The sequence below is a fragment of the Anabrus simplex genome, chromosome 2 (assembly GCF_040414725.1).
Source record: "Anabrus simplex isolate iqAnaSimp1 chromosome 2, ASM4041472v1, whole genome shotgun sequence".
Lineage (NCBI taxonomy): Eukaryota > Metazoa > Arthropoda > Insecta > Orthoptera > Tettigoniidae > Anabrus > Anabrus simplex.
Window position 1 is genome coordinate 717,578,731 of NC_090266.1, and position 20,861 is coordinate 717,599,591.

At 41.6% G+C, this 20,861-nt stretch overlaps 1 protein-coding gene across 2 annotated transcripts in view; it reads left to right on the forward strand.

Moving 5' to 3' along the window:
* LOC136863063 (SET and MYND domain-containing protein DDB_G0273589) overlaps nucleotides 1-20,861 on the forward strand; it is a 510,889-nt gene that overhangs the window by 361,250 nt on the left and 128,778 nt on the right. The window contains exon 5 of one of the 2 annotated variants that reach the window (XM_067139393.2): nucleotides 17,936-20,038. The exons of the other annotated variant lie outside the window; for it this stretch is intronic. Coding sequence (XP_066995494.2) covers nucleotides 17,936-19,057 — 1,122 coding nt within the window. The 3' untranslated portion in view covers nucleotides 19,058-20,038. Of the gene's footprint in view, nucleotides 1-17,935; nucleotides 20,039-20,861 lie in introns of those variants that run through there. 2 annotated transcript variants of the gene reach the window in all.

Below are 20,861 nucleotides of genomic sequence, written 5' to 3' on the forward strand. Positions count from 1 at the left end.
CACATGCATGAAACGAGATTGCGGTATTGGAGTGCTTGCCTTTCTGGTGAGAAACTAATGACGATACAACACAACTTCAATTCACTAAAACCATCTGTTATCTACCGGTCTCACTGCAAAATTCCAAGGAGGGTAACTAAGACTTTCTTAACTTTCTTTCACCTATTATTTAACTTAGATTGTTTCCGTACTAGAAGCAATTGTTGCTTTAAAGTTTGACGAAGTTGCCTGTTAATCAAAGTTCTAGGTTTATCGCCATGCCTAACAAGTTTGTCTGAAAACTTTCACCTTTATCGCGATCCATGTTAATCACTCTTCACGTCGCTGTTTCCATAACACTTACCGTGACGTAGTTACAGACCAACACGCTGTATGATCCCGTGTTCATTACTGGGAAACATAAAGGATTAAACAAATAATTAACGCCATGTTTTTTGTCTCAGAACCCGAATCTGTATGCAGTCGATGGCTTGTTGGAAAAATAAGGTGCTTCCGCTGTCAATATGAAAGTAATCTGCTGTTCATTAATAATAAACTAAAGGAGTTATTGATTTATGTAGACAAATTTATAAGTTTGTCTGTATACTTCAAAAGTCCTGACTGATTGTCAGTAAACGTCCAGGCAAAGTCTTCTTCTCCTTCTTTATCTGTTTGCCCTCCAGGGTCGGTTGTTCCGTCGGACTTAGCGACGGATCCTACCTCTACCGCCTCAAGGGCAGAGTCCTGGAGCTTCAGACTCTGGGTTGGGGATACAACTGGGGAGGATGACCAGTACCTCGCCCAGGCGAGCTCACCTGCTATGCTGAACAGGGGCCTTACGGTTGGAAGGGAAGATTGGGAGGGAGAGACAAGGAAGAGGGAAGGAGGCGACCGAGGCCTTAAATAAGGTACCATCCCGGCATTTGCCTGGAGGAGAAATGGGAAACCACGGAAAACCACCTCCAGGATGGCTGAGGTGGAAATCGAATCCACTACTCAGTGGGCCCCCCGAGGCTGAATGGACCCCGTTCCAGTCCTTGTACCACTTTTCAAATTTCGTGGCAGAGCCGGGAATCGAACCCGGGCCTCCGGGGGTGGCAGCTAATCACACTAACCACTACACCACAGAGGCGGACGGCCAGGCAAATTCACCCGACATAATGAAATGAAATTTTGACGATACATTTACTGTATATTACTTTGCAGATGTTTGCTAAGAAAGGGTTTCAAAAATTGAACCCCTAAGCGGATGAACTGAAAACTAAAATATTCATTCCTTCGAAACAGTTTACCAGGCAAAGTTGAAATTTCAAACAATGGTTGCTCCTTTACATACTAAATGTATAATAAGACACGTTTAGAAAACGTCAGTGCTTATGGGGTTACATGGAGGTTAATACCCGAAAACTAAAATATTCATATTTCTGAAACAGTTTAAAGTATGAGATCGAAATTTCGTGATTATGTTTGCTCCTATACAGGGTGGTCGTACACAACGTGAACCGGGCATATGAGCGTTAGAAGTATGGTCATACTGAAAAAAAAAATTGAAAAAAGTCGGTATCACGCACCGTTGTCATTTTATCACCTGCTAAAATGAGGCAATCTGATAGCTTCGCGGGCGAATTAAAATGGACTTCACGAGGCGGTATTGCTAAATCTGCACGTGGCTTGAGAGCCATGCAGGTACGTCAATGTCTATATCTATATATATAAAATAACTTGTCCTGACTGACTGACTGACTGACTGACTGACTGACTGACTGACTGACTGACTGATTCATCATCGCCGAGCCAAAACTACTGGACATAAAGAAATGAAAGTTTGTGGATACATTCATATTAAGATGTAGGTGCTAGCGAAGAGAGGATTTTTGGATATTCCGTCGCTAAGGGGGTGAAAAGGGGGTTGAAATTTTAAAATGAGTGAACCTTAAAAGTTTACAGATGTAAAAATTGGTATTTAGAATCTTCTTTAAAAATAAGGAAACACGTATTTTTTGTTTTCACAAAATCCCAATAGGAGGGATGAAAAACGGTGAAAAAGGGGTTGAATGCCTTTAATCAGGATACCGGTACTTATATCTCAGAAACTGAAGATATTACAGACATGAAAATTGGTACGCTTGATATTTTTTTAAAATAAAGAAACACGTATTTTTTTGTTCTTGGAAAATCCAATTAATGGGAGGGGAAAATGGGGGGTAAATTATTAAAATGAGTGTACCAATATCTCAAAACTTTGAAAGTTTACAGGTGTAAAAATTGGTATTTAGAATTTTCATTATAAATAAAGAAACACGTATTTTTTTGTTTTCGGAAAATCCCAATAGGAGGGGTGAAAAGTGGTGAAAAATGGGTTGAATGCCTTTAATGAGTCTACTTATATTTCAGAACCTGAAGATATTACAGACCTGAAAATTGGTGTTTGGGATCTCCTTTAAAAATAAAGAAACACGTACTTTTTGTTTTTGGAAAATCCAATTAATGGGGGGGGGGGGTGAAAAGGGGGTGATTTTTTAAAATGAGTGTATCTATATCTCAAAACTTTTAAAGTTTATAGATGTAAAAATTAGTATTTAGAATCTCCTTTAAAAATAAAGAAACCCGTAATTTTTTGTTTTCGGAAAATCCCAATAGGAAGGGTAGAAAAGCGTGAAAATGGGTTGAATGCCTTTAATGAGGCTACTTATATTTCAGAACCTGAAGATATTACAGACCTAAAAATTGGTATTTGGGATCTACTTTAAAAATAACGAAACAGGTATTTTTTCGTTTTTGGAAAATCCAAATGATGGGGGGTGAAAAGGGGGTGAATTTTTAAAACGAGTGTGTCTACATCTTAAAACTTTAAAAGTTTGCAGATGTAAAAATTGGTATTTAGAATCTCCTTTAAAAATAAATAAACATGTTTTTTTTTTGGAAAATCCTAATAGGAGGGGTGAAAAGGGGTTGAATGCTTTTAATGAGGATACTTATATCTCAGAAACTGAAGATATTACAGACATGAAAAAAGGTATTTGGGATCTCCTTTAAAAATAAAGAAACATGTACTTTTAGTTTTTGGAATCCAAATAGTGGAGGGTTGAAAGGGGGGTGAAATTTTAAAATGAGTGTATCTATATCTCAAAACTTTCAAAGTTTACAGATGTAAAAATTGGTTCCTAGAATCTACTTTCAAAATAGAGAAACACGTATTTTTTTCGGAAAATCCTAATAGGATGGGTGAAAAGGGGTGAAAAATAGTTTAATGCCTTTAATAAGGATCCATATTTCTCAGAAACTGAAGATGTTACAGACCTGAAAATCGGTATTTGGGATCTCCTTTATAAATAAAGAAACATGTATTTTTTTAGAAAATCCAAATAGTGGGGGGGGGGGGGTGAACGGGGGGTGTATTTTTAAAATGAGTGTATCCATATCTCAAAACTTCAAAAGTTTGCAGATGTAAAAATTGATATTTAGAATATCCTTTAAAAATAAAAGAACACGTATTTTTTTGTTTTCGGAAAATCCCAATAGGAGGGGTGAAAAGTTTGAATAAGGGGTTGAATGTCTTTAATGAGGATACTTATATCTCAGAAACTGAAGATATTACAGACCATAGAGTTAGTATATGGAATCTCCTTAAATATACAGAATTTTTTTTTGTTTTTGGAAAATCTAATTAATGGGGGTTGAACAGGAGTGACAAATTGGGGTGAATTTTTAGAAAGACTATATCTACAGTATATCTCAGAAACTTAAAATGTTGCAGACGTAAAAATTGGTATTTGGAATCTCCTGTTAAAGTAAAGGAACAGGTATTCTCGGAAAATCCAATGAAGGTTGTGGGGGGGGGGGGGGGTGAAAAATTGAAAAATTTATTGAATTAATTGTATGAGGATTTTTTGCCGGAAAATTTACTTAAGGGGGGCGGGGAGCAAGTAAGTGAAAAAAGTGAATTGTTTTTATGGGAATACTTATATCTCAAAACCGAAGGTAACACACGTGAACATTGGTATTCGGAATCTCCTTTAAACACAAAGGAATACGTTTTCTTTATGGGGGGGGGAGGAAAATCAACTTAACCGGGGTGGGGTGAAAACGGAGGTGAGACCAATTGATTTTACTGTTCCTAATGTACTTATAAGGAGCCTCCGTGGCTCAGGCGGCAGCGCGCTGGCTTCTCACCGCTGGGTTTCGTGGTTCAAATCCCGGTCACTCCATGTGAGATTTGTGCTGGACAAAGCGGAGGCGGGACAGGTTTTTCTCCGGGTACTCCGGTTTTCCCCGTCATCATTCATTCAAGCAATACTCTCCAATATCATTTCATTTCATTTGTCATTCATTTAATCATTGCCCCAGTGGAGTGCGACAGGCTTCGGCAGGGCTTATTCATTCCATTCCTGACCCGGTTGAATGACTGAAAACAGGCTGTGGATTTTCAATGTACTTATTCTGATCATAAACCAATCATTTTTAATCTCTTCTGGGTTCGTTTTCAAGAGCCATCTTTTCCTTTGGAGAACCTTCTTAGATTACAGTAGATTCTTCTGGCATATAAACAAAAATTTATACATATTTGAAATAAACGATAGATAGATATATGATTACCGTGCAATTGTTCACCTCTGTAATAAGATCAATAATGCCCGGAAGTATGTCGTTCGTATCGCCAGAAGTCCTGAGCACTTGCCTACGGGCGACAATGGTGCTGGTTATACTGACATCAATGACAACGGCAGCAGATGTAATTTACCGCAAAGTAGAGGTTCAGTACCGTCAAGGCACCCACGACGACACCACGCCGGATCTCCTCAAGGATTTGATCCACATTAAAAATGCTTATAGGAAAAGATGGCAAAGATTTAGGGACCCAACTGACCGGGTAGAATACCTGGACCTATCCTGGGAAGTACGAAATCGATTGCTGGAGAAAAGACTGAAAAATGGGAGGAACGTTGCCGTAATCTCTCAGTAAACGAGTCAGATCGCGAATTTTGGCGGAATCTCTCGGAAAACGAGTCAGATCGCGAACATCGGTGGGTTATATATAAAACGATAAGCATTCAATTATAAATTTCAGTATAATACCGTAGCGAAGCACGGGTATCTTGCTAGTCTATATATATATAAAATTGGATGTTGGTATAATTGTAATTATGCCTTTGCTGGGAGGACCTAGTGTTTACAGTGCACTATGTCTTCTGGTATAGGCTAGAGCTATTTTGTTACTTTCATAGATCTGTCCCTGTCTTATCCTTGGCTTTGACAATATGAAAGTGACTGAGGTGTGCGCGCTGCTAGTAATGCCAATCCTTTTGCAGCCAGTCCCTGCTACGATTAGTGTGAAAATGTTGCTCATAGGGTCGGTTGGTGTATGCATTTCAGTGGGCTTGGCAGACTGATATGTAATAGCAACTCTGGCTGGGTGAGGAAAGCAACGGGAAACTACCTCACTCCTCATTTCCCTAGTACACCTCTTCAGTGAAGCCTAGGCCATCTATGACAGCTGATGGCAGAGCCACCAGCGGCATCGATGACGGACTGAACATACATACATATTTGTAATTAATAGATCCAAAAACTACTGGACCGATTTCGCTGAAATTTTCACAGTTTGTTCTTATTACATCTGAGAGGGATTATGGAGTGGTTTGAACGAAATCTGACTGGTAGTTCGGCACTTAGCGGTGAAAAATGAAATAGGGTGAAATAGGGGAAGATAAGCAAACCGCAAGACATATATGATCAGCGAGTTGCCTACCCAGCAGTATGTGAAAATTATGATAGTTGCCAAAACTACTGGACATAAAGAAATGAAATTTTGGATGTTAAATTTATATTACAATGTAGGTGCATGCTAAGTTTTTTTGATACTCCGCCGCTAAGGGGTGAACAAGGGAGCGAATTTTTAGAATGTGTATCTATATCTCAAAAACTTAACAGTTTAAGGACGTGAAAATTAGTATTTGGAATTTCATTTAAAAATTAGGAAACACATATATTTTTGTTTCCGGAAATTCCTCTTAAGGGGGGTGCGGTGAAAAGAGGTTAAAAAGAGGTTGAATACTTTTTACGAGGATACATATATCTTAAAAACTGAAGATGTTACGGACGTGAAAATTGGTATTTGGAATCTTTAAAAATAAACACATTTTGTATTTTTGGAAAATCCAGTTTAATAGGAGTGAACAGCATTGACAAAGGGGGTGAGTTTTTTAAAAGACTATATATATCTACAGTATTTATCAGAAATGTAACATTTTACACACGTGAAAATTGGTATTTTGAATGTCCTGTGAAAGTCAAGAAACACAGGTAATTTGTTTTCGGAAAATCCGCTTAAGGAGAACTGAAAAAGGGGATGAATTTCTAAAATGAGAGTATCGACAACACATCTCAAATCTTAATATGTTACAGACGTGAAAATTTGTATTTTTAATCTCTTTTAGAAATAAAGAACCACATACTTTTGGGTTCCGGAAAAAAATACTTAAGAGAGGGGGGTAAAAAGGACTGAAAAGGGAGCGGAATTCGTTTTATTAGCATGCTGATATCTCAAAAATTGAATAATTTACAGACATGAAAATTGGTATTTGGAGTTTCCTAAAAACTAAGAAATACTATTTTTTGTTTTCGAAAAATCCACTTAAGGGGGTGAAGGAATTGGAAAATTAGTTGAATTCTTTGTATGAGGATGCTTATATTTCAAAAATTAAAGGTGTTGCAGACGAGAAAATTGGTATTTAAAAAATAAAGAAACACGATTCTTTTGTTTTCGGAAATTCCACATAGGGGGTAATTATTGAGACATTAGTTGAATTATTTTTTTTACGAGGATACTTGCATCTCAAAAACTGAAGATTTTATAAACGTGAAAATTGGTATTTGGAACCCTCTTTAAAAATAAAGAAAGATGTATTTTTCCGTTTTCAAAAAATCTACTTAGGTGGATTGGGGGTGGGGGTAGGACTGATAAAGGGGTTAATTTATTTTTATGGGTATACTTATGTCTCAAAAAGTGAAGACGTTACTGATGTGGAAATAGGTATTTGGAATCTCCTTTAAAAATAAACATTGTTTTTCGACTTGAGAGGAGACTATTTCTCACACCTACAGTCCTAAGTCACATCTTAGCTCCAAAACGCAATAGAACGATCGTGGATTACAAAGACATGCTGGGGTAAATGAAACTCAATTCTTCGGTGAGTTTTTATACCTTATGGATTTTCAGATAATGTCTGAATTTGTTTTCGAAAAATCCGCTTAAGGAGAACTGAAAAAGGGGATGAATGTTTAAAATGATCGTATCGATAGCACATCTCAAAAACTTAACATGTTACAGACGTGAACATTAGTATTTTTAATCTCTCTTAAAAATAAAGAACCACATATTTTTTGTTTCCGGAAAAGCACTTAAGAGAAGGTGGTAAAAAGAACTGAAAAGGGAGTGGAATTCGTTTTATTAGCATACCGATATCTAAAAATTTGATTTTACAGACGTGAAAATTGGTATTTTGAGTTTCCTAAAAAGTAAAGAAATACGTATTTTTTGTTTTCGGAATATCTACTTAAGGGGGCGAAAGAATTGAAAGAATAGTTGAATTCTTTGTATCAGAATACTTATATTTCTAAAATTAAAGGTGTTGCAGACGTGAAAATTGGTATATGGAATCTCCTTTAAAGAAACACGATTCTTTTGTTTTCGGAAAATCCACATATGGGGGAATAATGGAGACATTTGTTGAATTATTTTTTACGAGGATACTTGCATCTAAAAAAATGAAGATGTTATAAACGTGAAAATTGGTATTTGGAATCTCCATTAAAAATAAACATTTATTGATGACTTGAGAGGAGACTATTTCTCACACCTACAGTTCTAAGTCGCATCTTAGCTCCAAAAGGCAATAGAACAATTATTGTAGTTTACAAAGAATTTCTGGGGTAAATGAACCTCAATTCTTCGGTGAGTTTTTATACTGTAGGGATTTTCAGATAATGTCTTGGTACAGTACCGAGGAACGATTGCTTTTATCAGGTGACGAAATTCACTTAAGCGAAGCCACGGGTGACTTCTAGTATGTATATAAAATTGGATGTTGGTATGCTTGAAGCTAATAAGACTCAAAAACTACTGGACCGATTTCGCTGAAATTTTCACAAGTCCTTCTTATTACATCTGAGAGGGATTATGAAGTGGTTTGAACGAAATCTGATTGGTAGTTCGGCACTAACTGGTGAAAAATCAAATAGGGGTAGATAAGCAAACCGCAAGACAAGTCCGATCAGCGGGTTGCCTACCCAACAGTATGTGAAGATTATGATGTGTTCCTTAAAACTTATTTCTGCTTTTATCTGGAAAAATTACTGTAGGTGCAAAAAACCCCTAGCACCCCTAAAGGAAGGGGGTTAAACTTAAAAATCCGAAAATGACGATATTAGTGACCAATTCATAGTCTTTGGGGTAGCTGAGATGAACTGTGACACTCTGAACGCCGTTTAAGTCAAAGGTCGTTCCCAATCGGTATGGTAAACATATTATGACTTTCTGTTTGGGAAAGAAAACTGTAGGGTAAGGCACACATACGGGCGGGATCGTACAAGTGAAGATGTTACAGACATTAAAACTGGTATTTGGAATCTTCTTTAAAAATAAACATATTTTTTATTTTTGGAAATCCATAAACTATATTATCGGTATTAAATGTTCGTAAAATTATTGAAATGGGCAGGAAGAACAATATGACTACGACACGCATATCAAGATGAGTTATCTGACCTATTTATGAGGAACGCTGTGGAGCAGCGCACGGGTTCACTAGTCAAATATAAAAATACTGTGGCTTTCAGCCGCTGTCACTATAGCGTACTTGTTATGGAGCGATCCTGTCAGTTCGAAGCTCCGTGTTTAAAGCCCTCCCATGGCAAAGGTTTTCTTTCTTCGATTGTTTCTCTCAACCCGGTCTTCAGCCACGTGCAGATATAGCAACACCGTTTCGCAAAACCCATCTAATTGGCTAACTTCAACAGCTGGTAAAATGACAACCCTGCGAGATATCGAATTATTTTTCAAATTATTTATCAGAACGGCCAACGGCTGTAGCCGTGTTGAAACACCGGATCCCGTGAGATTTGCGAAGTTAAGCAACATTGGGCTTGGTCAAGATTTTGACGGGTTGCCACGCGCTGTTGGTGGGGTGTAAGGGAATGGAGGAGCGGAAAGGAACTAGCCACCCTACCGTACGTAAACTCCGGCTCAGGCACACCTCTGCGGAGGTTCGGGGGCCCCTGTAACTCTCATGTGGCAGGTTCACGTTGTTTACGACCACCCTGTATATCTTATATTTTAAATAAGAAGTGTTCTTAAAACAATACACCTCTAAGGGGTTTTGATTTGGGTTGGGGCCTGATGACGAAAATATTCATTTCTCTGAGACTGTTTGACACACGAGGTTGAAATTTCACATTTCACATGAGGTCGTTCCTCTGTGTCGCAGACTTTAAGCAGGAAGTGGTCTTAAAACGATACACTCTTACAAGGTTTTGACTAGGGAGTGAATCCTCATGACAAAAATATTCATTTCTCTGAAACCGTTTGATTTACCAAGTTAAAATTGAAATTATGTCCGAGATCTTAAATAACAGATGGTTCGAAAAAAATAACCCACCAAATAGTTAAATGGGGGTTAAGTTCCTAATGCAAAACTATTCTTTCCACCGACACTGTTTAGCATACGAAGACAAAACTTTAAATGGTGGTATATATTTCAAATCCTAGGTGTGAAATGGGAAATATTTTAAAACATTTCACCCGCAAGGGGTTAATGGGGTTAGCCTTTGAAACGAAATTATTCATCCCTCCAAAACTGTTTGACGTAACAAGTTGTAATTTTACAAGAAGGTTTTTTAAGTCCAAGGTGTATAAAAAGATATACATCAAATTATTTCTCTTCTAAGGTGTTTAGATGGTGGTTGATTCTGAAAATCAAAAATATTTATTTTTCCGAAACTGTTCCAGTACGAACTTAAACATTTTTCGTGAAGGTTGATCTTCTGTGTCCTAGATGTTACATAAGAAATATATTTAAACCATTTTATCCCTAAAACAAAACATTCATTCCTCCATTACTGTTCGACGTATGAAGTCAAAATTTCACAGGTCGGTTGCTTCTAAGTAATCAAAGTTAAATAAGATAGGGATTTTAAACATTTCAATTTTATTTGGTTAAATAAGTGTAAGGTCCGACCGAAGATTAAGTAACCATTCCTCCAAAACCTTTTAACGTGCGAAGCGAGGGTGTATTTTATAGACTCAGTCGACAGTCGACTGTCCTAAATTTAAAACTTTGAAAGATAACTTCCAGTTTATAACCACAGCAAAGCACGGGTATCCTGCTAGTACTTTGTATATTATAATCTGCATTAAGTAATGTTATTGGAGGGATCTCTGATAATGATTTAGTTGCATTGACTTTGAGTACGAGAATTACAATTCCTTCATTGAACCCGGTGTATTCCGGCAATTTTTTCCAAAAGTATTTTCATCATCTGCATAAAATCTGTTTTGGTGATAGGCCTATAATTTTTCTTCTTCTTCAAAACAGATTTGTTTGGTAAGTAAACTCGTGTCCTCATCCCGAGGTGGTGCAGCTCTTTTCAGGCACACCCCCAATTGGAGGTGAGCTGCATGTACCATTTGAACCAAATACCAGCCCTCCTGCCATTCTTAAATTTCTGGCAGTACCGGGAATCGAACCCGGGCCCCCGTGGACGGCAGCTAATGACATTAACCGTTACGCTACGGAGGATTTGTTTGGTGATAGGCCCATACTTCTTCTTCCTCTTGGGGCCGATTTACTTCGATGTTACGTCCCTTTAAACAACAAGCATCACCAGCATTTTTTTCCCTTCTTCTCTTGTTACCCTCCAGCGTTGGTATTTCCCTCGGGCTCAGCGAGGGTTCCCACCTCTACCGCATCAAGGGCAGTGTCCTGGAGTGTGAGATATTGGATCGGGGGATACAACTGGGGAGGATGACCAGTACCTCGCCCAGGCGGCCTCACCTGCTATGCTGAACAGTGACCTTGGTGGGGGATGGGAAGATTGGAAGATTGGAAGATGGGAAGATTGAACGGGATAGACAAGGAAGAGGGAAGGAAGCGGCCGTGGGGTTATGTTAGGTACCATCCCGGCATTTGCCTGGAGGAGAAGTGGGAAACCACGGAAAACCATTTCGAGGATGGCTGAGGTGGGAATCGCACTCACCTCTACTCAGTTGACCTCCCGAGGCTGAGTGGACCCCATTCCATCCCTCGTGCCACTTTTCAAATTTCGTGGCAGAGCCGGGAATCGAACCCGGGCCTCCGGGGATGGCAGCTAATCACACTAACCACTACACCACAGAGGCGGACAGGCCCATACTTCTTGTACAAAATATGTCAGGCCGCCGGGGACCTGATGCGGACATGTTATGCGCTGCGTGTTTCGTCTCTTAGTCTAAACGTCCTCTTCTGTGGTTACCGGGCGAGTTGGCCGTGCGGGTAGGAACGCGCAGCTGTGAGTTCGCATCCGGGATATAGTGGGTTCGAATCCCACTATCGGCAGCACCGACACAGATAGGTCTTATGGCGACGATGGGACAGGAAAGGCCTAGGAATGGGAAGGAAGTGGCCGTGGCCTTATTTAAGGTACAGCCCCCTGATGTGAAAATTGGAAACCACGGAAAACCATCTTCAGGGCTGGTGACAGTGGGGTTCGAACCCACTATCTCCTCAATGCGAGCTCACAGCTGCGCGCCCCTAACCGCACGTCCAGCTCGCCCGGTAGTTCGATCTCCAGTCGAACCTTGAATGTTCTAGTGTTCCAGCATTGAGGTATAAATACAAGGCCCTGCGAGCGAGCTGGTGTTGATGTGTCAGAGGGACCAGTCAGTAGATGGAGACGACAAAACGGAAGACTACTGTGGGTTCGTGTATTTCTGTGAACTAAGGCTCAGCGAGGGAAGCCGCAATCCCGAGTGTGAAGGTAAATTGACCTGTGTTAATGTTCGCTGTTGTGAGTATCGTCCTGCTGTTGTATACTGTTGAGATCTTTAGTTGTTCTCTGCATGTGATTCTGTGAATTACTGGACTGTCTGTGGAATCGAACCAATGAACAGCCATCGTGTGTGGTGTAGCCAGTGGCACTGTGTTCAAATTCAACGGTGTACGCACAGCTGCTGTATGAGTTGACTGGACTTGGGGAAGTGAAAGTAAGGATTAGCCGTCCCCAGGTAACAACGGGCCGGACCGCCTGCGGTGCCATTAGGAAGTGGTGACTCGAGAATAGGCTTGTAATTAGTAAGTGTGGACATTAAAAACTGGTTAGAATTGTGAGTGTTTAAATAGGTGTGTATGCATTTATTAGATCGTACTGGAATAAATTAAGGTAAAGAAACTGATGTAGTTTTATTCGTAACAAAAGTGGTGTTAGAAGTTAGAACAGACCCCATGTGTGATACATCATTGTAATCAGCGTAAATCAGCGAACCAGGTACTGCTGGTTTCGACCACCACAGGGAACATTCCAGAACGTCGCTGTATAATGAATGCACATTCATATAAACAATTTTTTCATGTTTTGTTTATAATTGCATGAGGTTGATACCAGAGGCCACACGACAATTGTAGCATAGTCAAATACGCTGTTCGATATGATGAAGAAGGTGGAAGAGAAGATGGAAAAAATCACAAGAAGATCAAACAAGATCAAAAGAAGATGGAGGAAAAGATGAAAAACAATCGAAAGGAGATGAAACACGGGAAAGAGAAGACAGAAGAATGCCAGAAAATGAAGATGGAGAATATGGAAGAAGGTAGAACATGTACTGAGACAGATCGAGCAGGATCACCATGTGATAAAGGACGTTCTACAGGCAGATATAACTAAAGTGAAAGTTGAAGAAAAGATAGGGACGGTTGATGAGAAAATAGCTACGGTAGATCAAAAATCCAATGCTATTTGCTAGGACCTGAAACGTGCAGTCGCCCAGCTACGCGGTAACGTACGATGCAGGACTTATGTGGAGGGGCCATCGTTTGCAGTACCGAGTTCGACCAAGGTGACGCCACCCACCTTCAAAGGGAAGGTACCATGGTGTACGTACCTGAGGCATTTCGAGGCGGCAAGTTCTGATAATCACTGGAGTGAAGGGGACAAAGCTACAGCCCTCGTCGTGGCTCTGAAAGGGCGTTACCAGAGGGCGCTCAAAACAACTACACCGTGCTAGTTGGCCACATGGACGCCCGTTACGGAGATCGCCACCTACAACAGGCGTACCAGACCCAGCTTCGAACCAGAACTCAGAAGAGTACGGGTACTCTTCATATATTTGAGACAAATATCTCCCGTCTCGTTCGCCTGGCCTACCCATCAGCACCAGAAGAGTTCTTCGAATAGCAGGGTAGGCAGACATTCATAGATGGATTACGCGACCAAGGTACTAAACAGGCTCTTCGCCTTGCCCGCCACAAAACCCTAGGAGACGCTCTCGGCCACGCGTTAGAGTTCGAGGCAACGAAGCAGGCATCGAGACTACAAACTATTGTCCGCCACCTGGAAGTGAACGAAACTCCGCGGTCGCAGGACGATACGTTCCTGAACGACTTCCTCGAAGCCGTGGGATGGCTCTATGAAGCCAACCGGAACCGAGAGAAGGAGGCAACGGAACAACGCTCGAGCCACCGGGTACCTCGAAGATCTGTCACCGGTTGGAATTGTGGTACCAAAATCGCGAAGACCGCCGAAGACAGGAGCCTCCATCTGACGTCCCAACGGCCGAAAAATACGGCAGTCAGGGAAACGACTATTGGGCAGCCTTAAGAGGCGAAGGTTGGTTCAGGAAAGTCGTCAAATTCCAGAGCCCACGCCCGCGTAACGAGACTGCGATCAGATCGTAACAACCTACTGGTAAACGGAGTCGTTGACGGGATAGCGCGGAGCATGCTGATTAACATTGGAGCAACGAGGAGCACTGTGAAGCTAACAGTTGCGCAGCCGTGGAGAATTCGAATCCTGCTGGTGAACCTCAGCCTGGCTACTGTCACAGGAGAGACGACGCCTGTCCACGGCGAGACAGTGATGGAATTCTTCGTAGGGCAGCGGACAGTGAAGCACCGGGTTTTCGTTGCAAACAGTGTGGACGAGATAATCACCAGTCTCGACTTTCTGAACGAACATAAAATCATCCAGGATATGAGTGCCAACACGCTTCGGTACGGGGATGGAGAAATTGGCATGCGACCAGTGCGGGAAGGCACTGCTTTACGTCAGGTTAAACTGCGAGAGGACCTGACCATCCCAGCAAGGACCGAGGTGGACGTGGCTGTGTACGTGGAGGCTTGACGGCCATTGTCGAGCCGGAATATCAGAACGTTCAAAAAAAGGAATTACTGATCACCGAAACCTTCATCAACACATCTCATCACCATTACGTACGACTGACCAAGTTGAATGACTACGACATCGCCATCCACCAAGGCACAACAGTTGGAGTTTGTGAGCCCGTTGTATGGATTGCTCGCTGCGAATCCATCGAGTTGGATCGGACAGACACAGGAGTGGGAGCAGGTTGGAACTTGCTAGAGGCCCTGCGGGAGGTGTGTGATAAATCCAACGACAAACTAGAACGCGGGCAACGAGAGAAGAGGGAAGACCTTCTGCTAGAGTATAAAGAAGTTTTCTCCGTGGACAGATACGAATTCCGCCGGTCGAAACTCGTACAACATCGGATTAATGTGGGTCATGATTTGGATGCCCGGATGGCTTTCTGTAAATGGATCCTACGGCATGTGGACACTAATCCTTCTCTTGTAGAAACTCTCCTATTCACGTTCGAAGCACGATTCCACAACAATGGAACCGTTAATCGTCATAATATGCATTACTGGAGTGTGGATAATCCCCATTGAATGCGACAGACAGCTATTCAGGTGCAGTGCGGCTTGAATGTATGGTGTGGGATTATGGGTGATCACCTCATCGATCCCCAGTTCTTTGAGGGCCATCTGACCAGCCAACGATATCTGCGGTTTCTCCAAGATGAACTACCACCGTTGTAGGAACATGTGCCACTCCTTGACCACTGTAGGATGTGGTTTCAATGTGACGTCCGGAACCACCTCCATGCGATGTATCCTGATAAATTGATAGGAAGGGGAGGACCTGTCCTCTGGCCCACCAGATCGCCCGATCTTAGCCCCCTGGATTTTTTGTGTTCGGCCATGTAAAGCAACTAGTGTATGCACAGGAGCCGGCCACTCCTTGTCACCTTATAGCTCATCACTGAGGCATGTCGATCCGTTTCGCCAGAGAAGTTGCAACGGGCAAGATGGCCCTTATAACATCGTGCGCAGCTTTGTATCGACCACGGAGGTCCTCAGTTCGAGTAGGTGCTGCGTTAAACGACGTGGATAACTGAAATCCTGTCACATGTTTCCTAGCCTTTACCAACCCAGCTCCATACCAACGGCCTTTTTCAGGAAGAAATAAACAAATCCATCTGTGAAAAATGCCGGTATTAAGTATACAACCTGGCCACATCCCAGGCAACTGGCTCAAAACATACTTGCATGGGACTTGAAACTGCTAACCCTCGAGCACTGTCAACTATCACACATCCTACCCCGCGCTAGCCATGTGAGCTACTGCGACATTTGACCTATGCACCAGCTTCCCAGGCTATACTGGCCATACACCATCATCTCTACATCCTCGTCCAACCCAGCACCATACCCAGTGTGACAATACATACGGTCTTTTATAGGGTATATAAACAAATATGTCCTTGCAAGCTATCAAGTAGGAAACCTTACCACATTCCAGGCAACTGGTTGTTAAACAAATTCTTATGTGGGATTCGAACCTCCTACCTCGAGCACTGTCCACTATCACATATCTCCCCGCCCGCTTGCCATGTGAGCTACTGCACACTTCACCTAAGGCACCCACTTCCCAGCCTGTACAGTACTGTGCACCCGGTCTGTGCATCCACCTCCTGTTTTAAAGTATGTGTTCTGCGTATCTGTACTCGTTTTACGGGTTCATTCGAGATACCCATAATGAATTAGTAGTGGCGCTCACGATTCCTGCTGTCTTCTAGCCCGTAAACATATACTGTATGGCGTTCTATTACCCCGATTTAGGGAGAGGGACCGATGTATTTCAGAATTGTAGTAAATTTGATGGGATCCATAAAACTGGACTGCAAGTGGCTGATGGACCACCCGGTATATAAGAGTATAACTATTAATGCAACAATTACTAATATTATTGGCTTTACGTCCCACTAACTAATTTTATGGTTTCCGGAGACGCCGAGCTGCCAGAATTTAGTCCTCCAGGAGTTTTTTTCGTGCCAGTAAATCCACCGATACGAGGCTGACGTATTTGAGCACCTTCAAATACCACCGGATTGAGCCAGGATCGAACATGCCAAGTTGGTGTCAGAAGGCCAGCGCCTCAATCGTCTGAGACACTCAGCCCGCGCAACAATTATTATTGTACGTATAAACTGCTACTGAAAAAATGAAATGATTGAGTGGATTTCGAAACAAAATAATTTAAAAAGAGCAATGCCGCGTAAGTAAGCATTTATGCATTTATAGTCAATGGGAGGTACAAACTCACACATATTTTAGGCTAAATAGTTCGGAAAGGGGTCCGCCTCTGCGGTGTAGTGATTAGTGTGATTAGCCGCCACCCCTGGAGACCTGGATTCGATTCCCGTCTCTGCCAGCATCGAAGTGGTTTTCCGTGGTTTCCGTGGGTCAAGTAGCCTGGGTGAGCTACTTGTCCTCCTCCCAAGTTGTATCCCAAGAACAAAATTCTCACCCTCCGGGACATTGAATTTGAGACGGTAGAGGTGGGATCCCTCACTGAGTCCGAGGCAAAAACCAACCCTGGACGGTAAGCGGATTAAGAAAGGAAGATTTTTTAATTTCGTGTGGCTATTTCTAGACGAGTGCAGCCCTTGTAAGGCAGACCCTCCGATGAGGGTGGGCGGCATCTGCCATGTGTAGGTAACTGCGTGTTATTGTGGTGGAGGATAGTGTTGTGTGAGTTGCAGGGATGTTGGGAACAGTACAAACACCCAGCCCCCGGGCCATTGGAATTAACCAATGAAGGTTAAAATCCCCGACCCGGGCGAGAATCGAACCCGGGACCTTCTGAACCGAAAGTCAGTACGCTGACCATTCAGCCAACGAGTCGGACAGAAAGGAAGATAGAAATATGGAAAGAAAGTTAGAAAGAAAGAAAGAAGGAAAGGGGACTCTGTTTAGTGGTAGACAAGAACACTAAATCAAAACAAGATTTTATTGGAAATGAGCAGGCTCAACTCTTTTCTGTACTATTTACAGAAAACAGTTTGAAGCTATGATAAACACGCATAGGGCTACTCCTTGAAACGACCCCGCATATCCCTAGTGGTATGCGTACCACACTTTGGAAACCAGTGGTATACACTATGTATCGTGATGAATTATCCTATCAACACCATTCAGAAATTTAAGAACTATTGTTCCATTTAATTGGCATATAAGGGAAACCAAGTTCGTTATACATACTTGTACGTTGGCGACTTCGTCATTGACCCAGCTAGGACAGGGGCCACTGATCAGGCTTCCTGAGCAGGAATTTACTTGAGCAAGAGTGACCAGGCCATTTTCAATCACCCTCTAGCTAACACAACGTGAGTTACCATCCAACTGGTGACCACGTCCAATGTTAGCTAACTTCGGAGAACTTATGACACCTTGTGTTTCAACATGGCTGTGCTCTTGATATGAATGTGTAAATCGAAGGTGGTAACACAGTTAGAAACATGTCACACTTATGGCTCATTATCATGTTCTTTACTGCTATTTAAAACTGACAATTGATAAACAATGATAATTTTTCTGCATTTATCCTGTCCCTTCTTCTGTTTCAGGTTTGTTACTGCAGTGAAGAATGTCAGCAGTCTTCATGGCAACAGTATCACAAATTTGAGTGTCAAATTCTGGATCACATGACTCAGACAAAAGAAATGAGCAAGATGGCGTTAGTTTCTTATCGAGTAGTAGTGACAGCAAGATTAGGCTGGCCATCTGACACACTCAACATCGAGGATACGGACAGCTTAGCAAAAATTGCGAATTCAATGCAATTAAATTTATGTAAGGAATTAGAAGAAAACTCTGGGAATGTCGACAAAGAATTCCTCCCTAATGCATACAGTTCTGTTTATGGACAAGTGACACACTCAGCAAATCGTACTCCAGCTGATCTTCTAAAACGTGCTGTGACGGCAGTGTTCCTCTCAAAGTGTCTGCTTCGCACGACAGCTTGCCACATAGATGAACACATTTTTGCTGAAGCTGTCCTCCGACATCTTCAAAGTTGCTCGTGCAACGCTTATCAGATTTCCGAACAGGTTGTCGTCATGAATAACATGAAGACTTCTGTGGATTCGGAAATAGGTGGTTCTGTGTACCCCACAATTAGCCTGACAAATCATAGTTGCAGCCCAAACGTAGTACGCCTTTCTTATGGCAACATATGCGTAATGAGAGCGCTAACAAATATACAGTCTGGTGAAGAAATTTTGGATAATTATGGACCTCATTTTCTGCTTACGGTGAAAAGTGAAAGACAGTCACAGCTAAAGTTACAATATTTCTTCGATTGTAGCTGCAAACCTTGTAATTGCAACTGGCCCACTGTGGGAGACCTACGAAATTCAGGCACTCATTTCAAATGTACTCGTTGTGGTTACGATGTGGGTTTGACATTATCAAGCGTTAAGACATGCACGGGGTGTAAACGTAAGTTGGATTACAGAAAAGTATTCCAGAGGTTAAACAATCTAAAGGGAAATTTTGAGTTGGCATTAGAACAGTTATCCACTGGGAAGCTTCAAGAGAGCCTAAAGATTAGCCTGGAGCATGCCCTGATACTTGAACCAATAGTCATTCACCCGTGCATGGAGTTCATCCGCTGGCAACAGATTATCAGACTGTGCTGGAGCCTCCTTGGCAATGTCAACAATAAGCAAGCTTATGAAGACGACTGAGAGAAGATAAAGCACTGGTTGGTTTGACTTCCGGCTAGTAATTGCCATGTGTCATCCATTACTCAGAAGTAAAGCGTCGTAATTCCAGTCTGGTAAATGTCACAAGCGAAGGAAAGGAATTAAGAGTCCTTTCACTCAGCCGGAATTTATTGCTTTGAGGGACAAAGCAACAGGTGCACCGAACATTTACTTACAGCATAAGAAAATATTCCGCTTTATGCATATATTAATGTTTGTTTTCATACAATGACACTTCGTATGTGACATTTGCAGGAACGAATATTGTAGGTTCGTTTTACAAATTTTGATTTCATTATAAAAATGTAATAATATTTCATTTGAAATTTAAGCCTTTTATCAGCTTTTTGCAAATTTACTTCAACAAATGGTGCTACAAGTATTGAAGATACCTGTCAACAGAACAACAATGACCGAGGCTATTTTAGCTGAATTGGAAGAGCATCGGACGCGAAATGTGAAAGTTTTGTAATAATTTATCGCCGGTGTTCTGATGACCATTTTGTTCTATATTTAACATTTCTTTGGTGTGTAGCCTACTATAAGACGCTGAACGTCTACTTAAAATTCTTGAACCAAGAATTTTTCGTAAAAAATATGATGACTCTCCTATCGTCAGAGTTCATTGTGAAAATCTTTATGACTGGGCTCATTCAGATGTTTAATCTGTTAAGAAAACCAAAAGACGGGCGTAATTTGAACTAATGATCTGTTGTTGTTTGAGTCATCAGTCCATAGGCTGGTTTGATGCAGCTCTCCATGCTATCCTATCCTGTGCTAACCTTTTCATTTCTACGTAACTGTTGCATCCTACATCTGTTCTAATCTGCTTGTCATATTCATACCTTTGTCCACCCTTACCTTTCATACGACCTACACTTCCCTCAAAAAGCCAACTGCACAAGTCCTGGGTGTCTTAAGATGTACCTTATCATTCTATCTCTTCTTCTCGTCAAATTTAAAATCGATGTCCTTTTTTTTGCTAGGGGCTTTACGTCGCACCGACACAGATAGGTCTTATGGCGACGATGGGATAGGAAAGGCCTAGGAGTTGGAAGGAAGCGGCCGTGGCCTTAATTAAGGTACAGCCCCAGCATTTGCCTGGTGTGAAAATGGAAAACCACGGAAAACCATCTTCAGGGTTGCCGATAGTGGAATTCGAACCTACTATCTCCCGGATGCAAGCTCACAGCCGCGCGCCTCTACGCGCACGGCCAACTCGCCCGCTAAATCGATGTCCTGTCACTAATTCGATTCAGTATCTCTTCATTCGTGATTCGATCTATCCATCTCACCTTCAGCATTCTTCCGTAACACCACATTTCAAAAGCTTCTGTTCTCTTTCTTTTTGAGCTAGTTATTGTCCATGTTTCACTTCCGTACAGTGCCATGCTCCAGACGAAAGTCGTAAGAACACCTTTCTAATTCCTATATCAATGTTAGAAGTGAGGACATTTCTTATCTTAAGTAAGGCATTCTTTGCTTGTGCTAGTCTGCATTTTATGTCCCACTTATTCTATCATCGTTAGCTATTTTAAGTAACAATATTAATTTACTTCTTTTAAGGCCTCAGTTCCTCCTTTAATATTTCCTGCATCACCTTACTTCATTCGACTGTACTCCATTACTTTTGTTTTGGACTTATTTATTTTTATCGTGTACCCCTTACCCAAGACTCCGTCCATACCATTCAGCAATTTGCCCAGATCTTCTGCATTCTCAGATAAAATAACAATATCAACAGGGTTTTGATTTCCTCTCCTTGAATTTTGATTCCTTTCCCAAA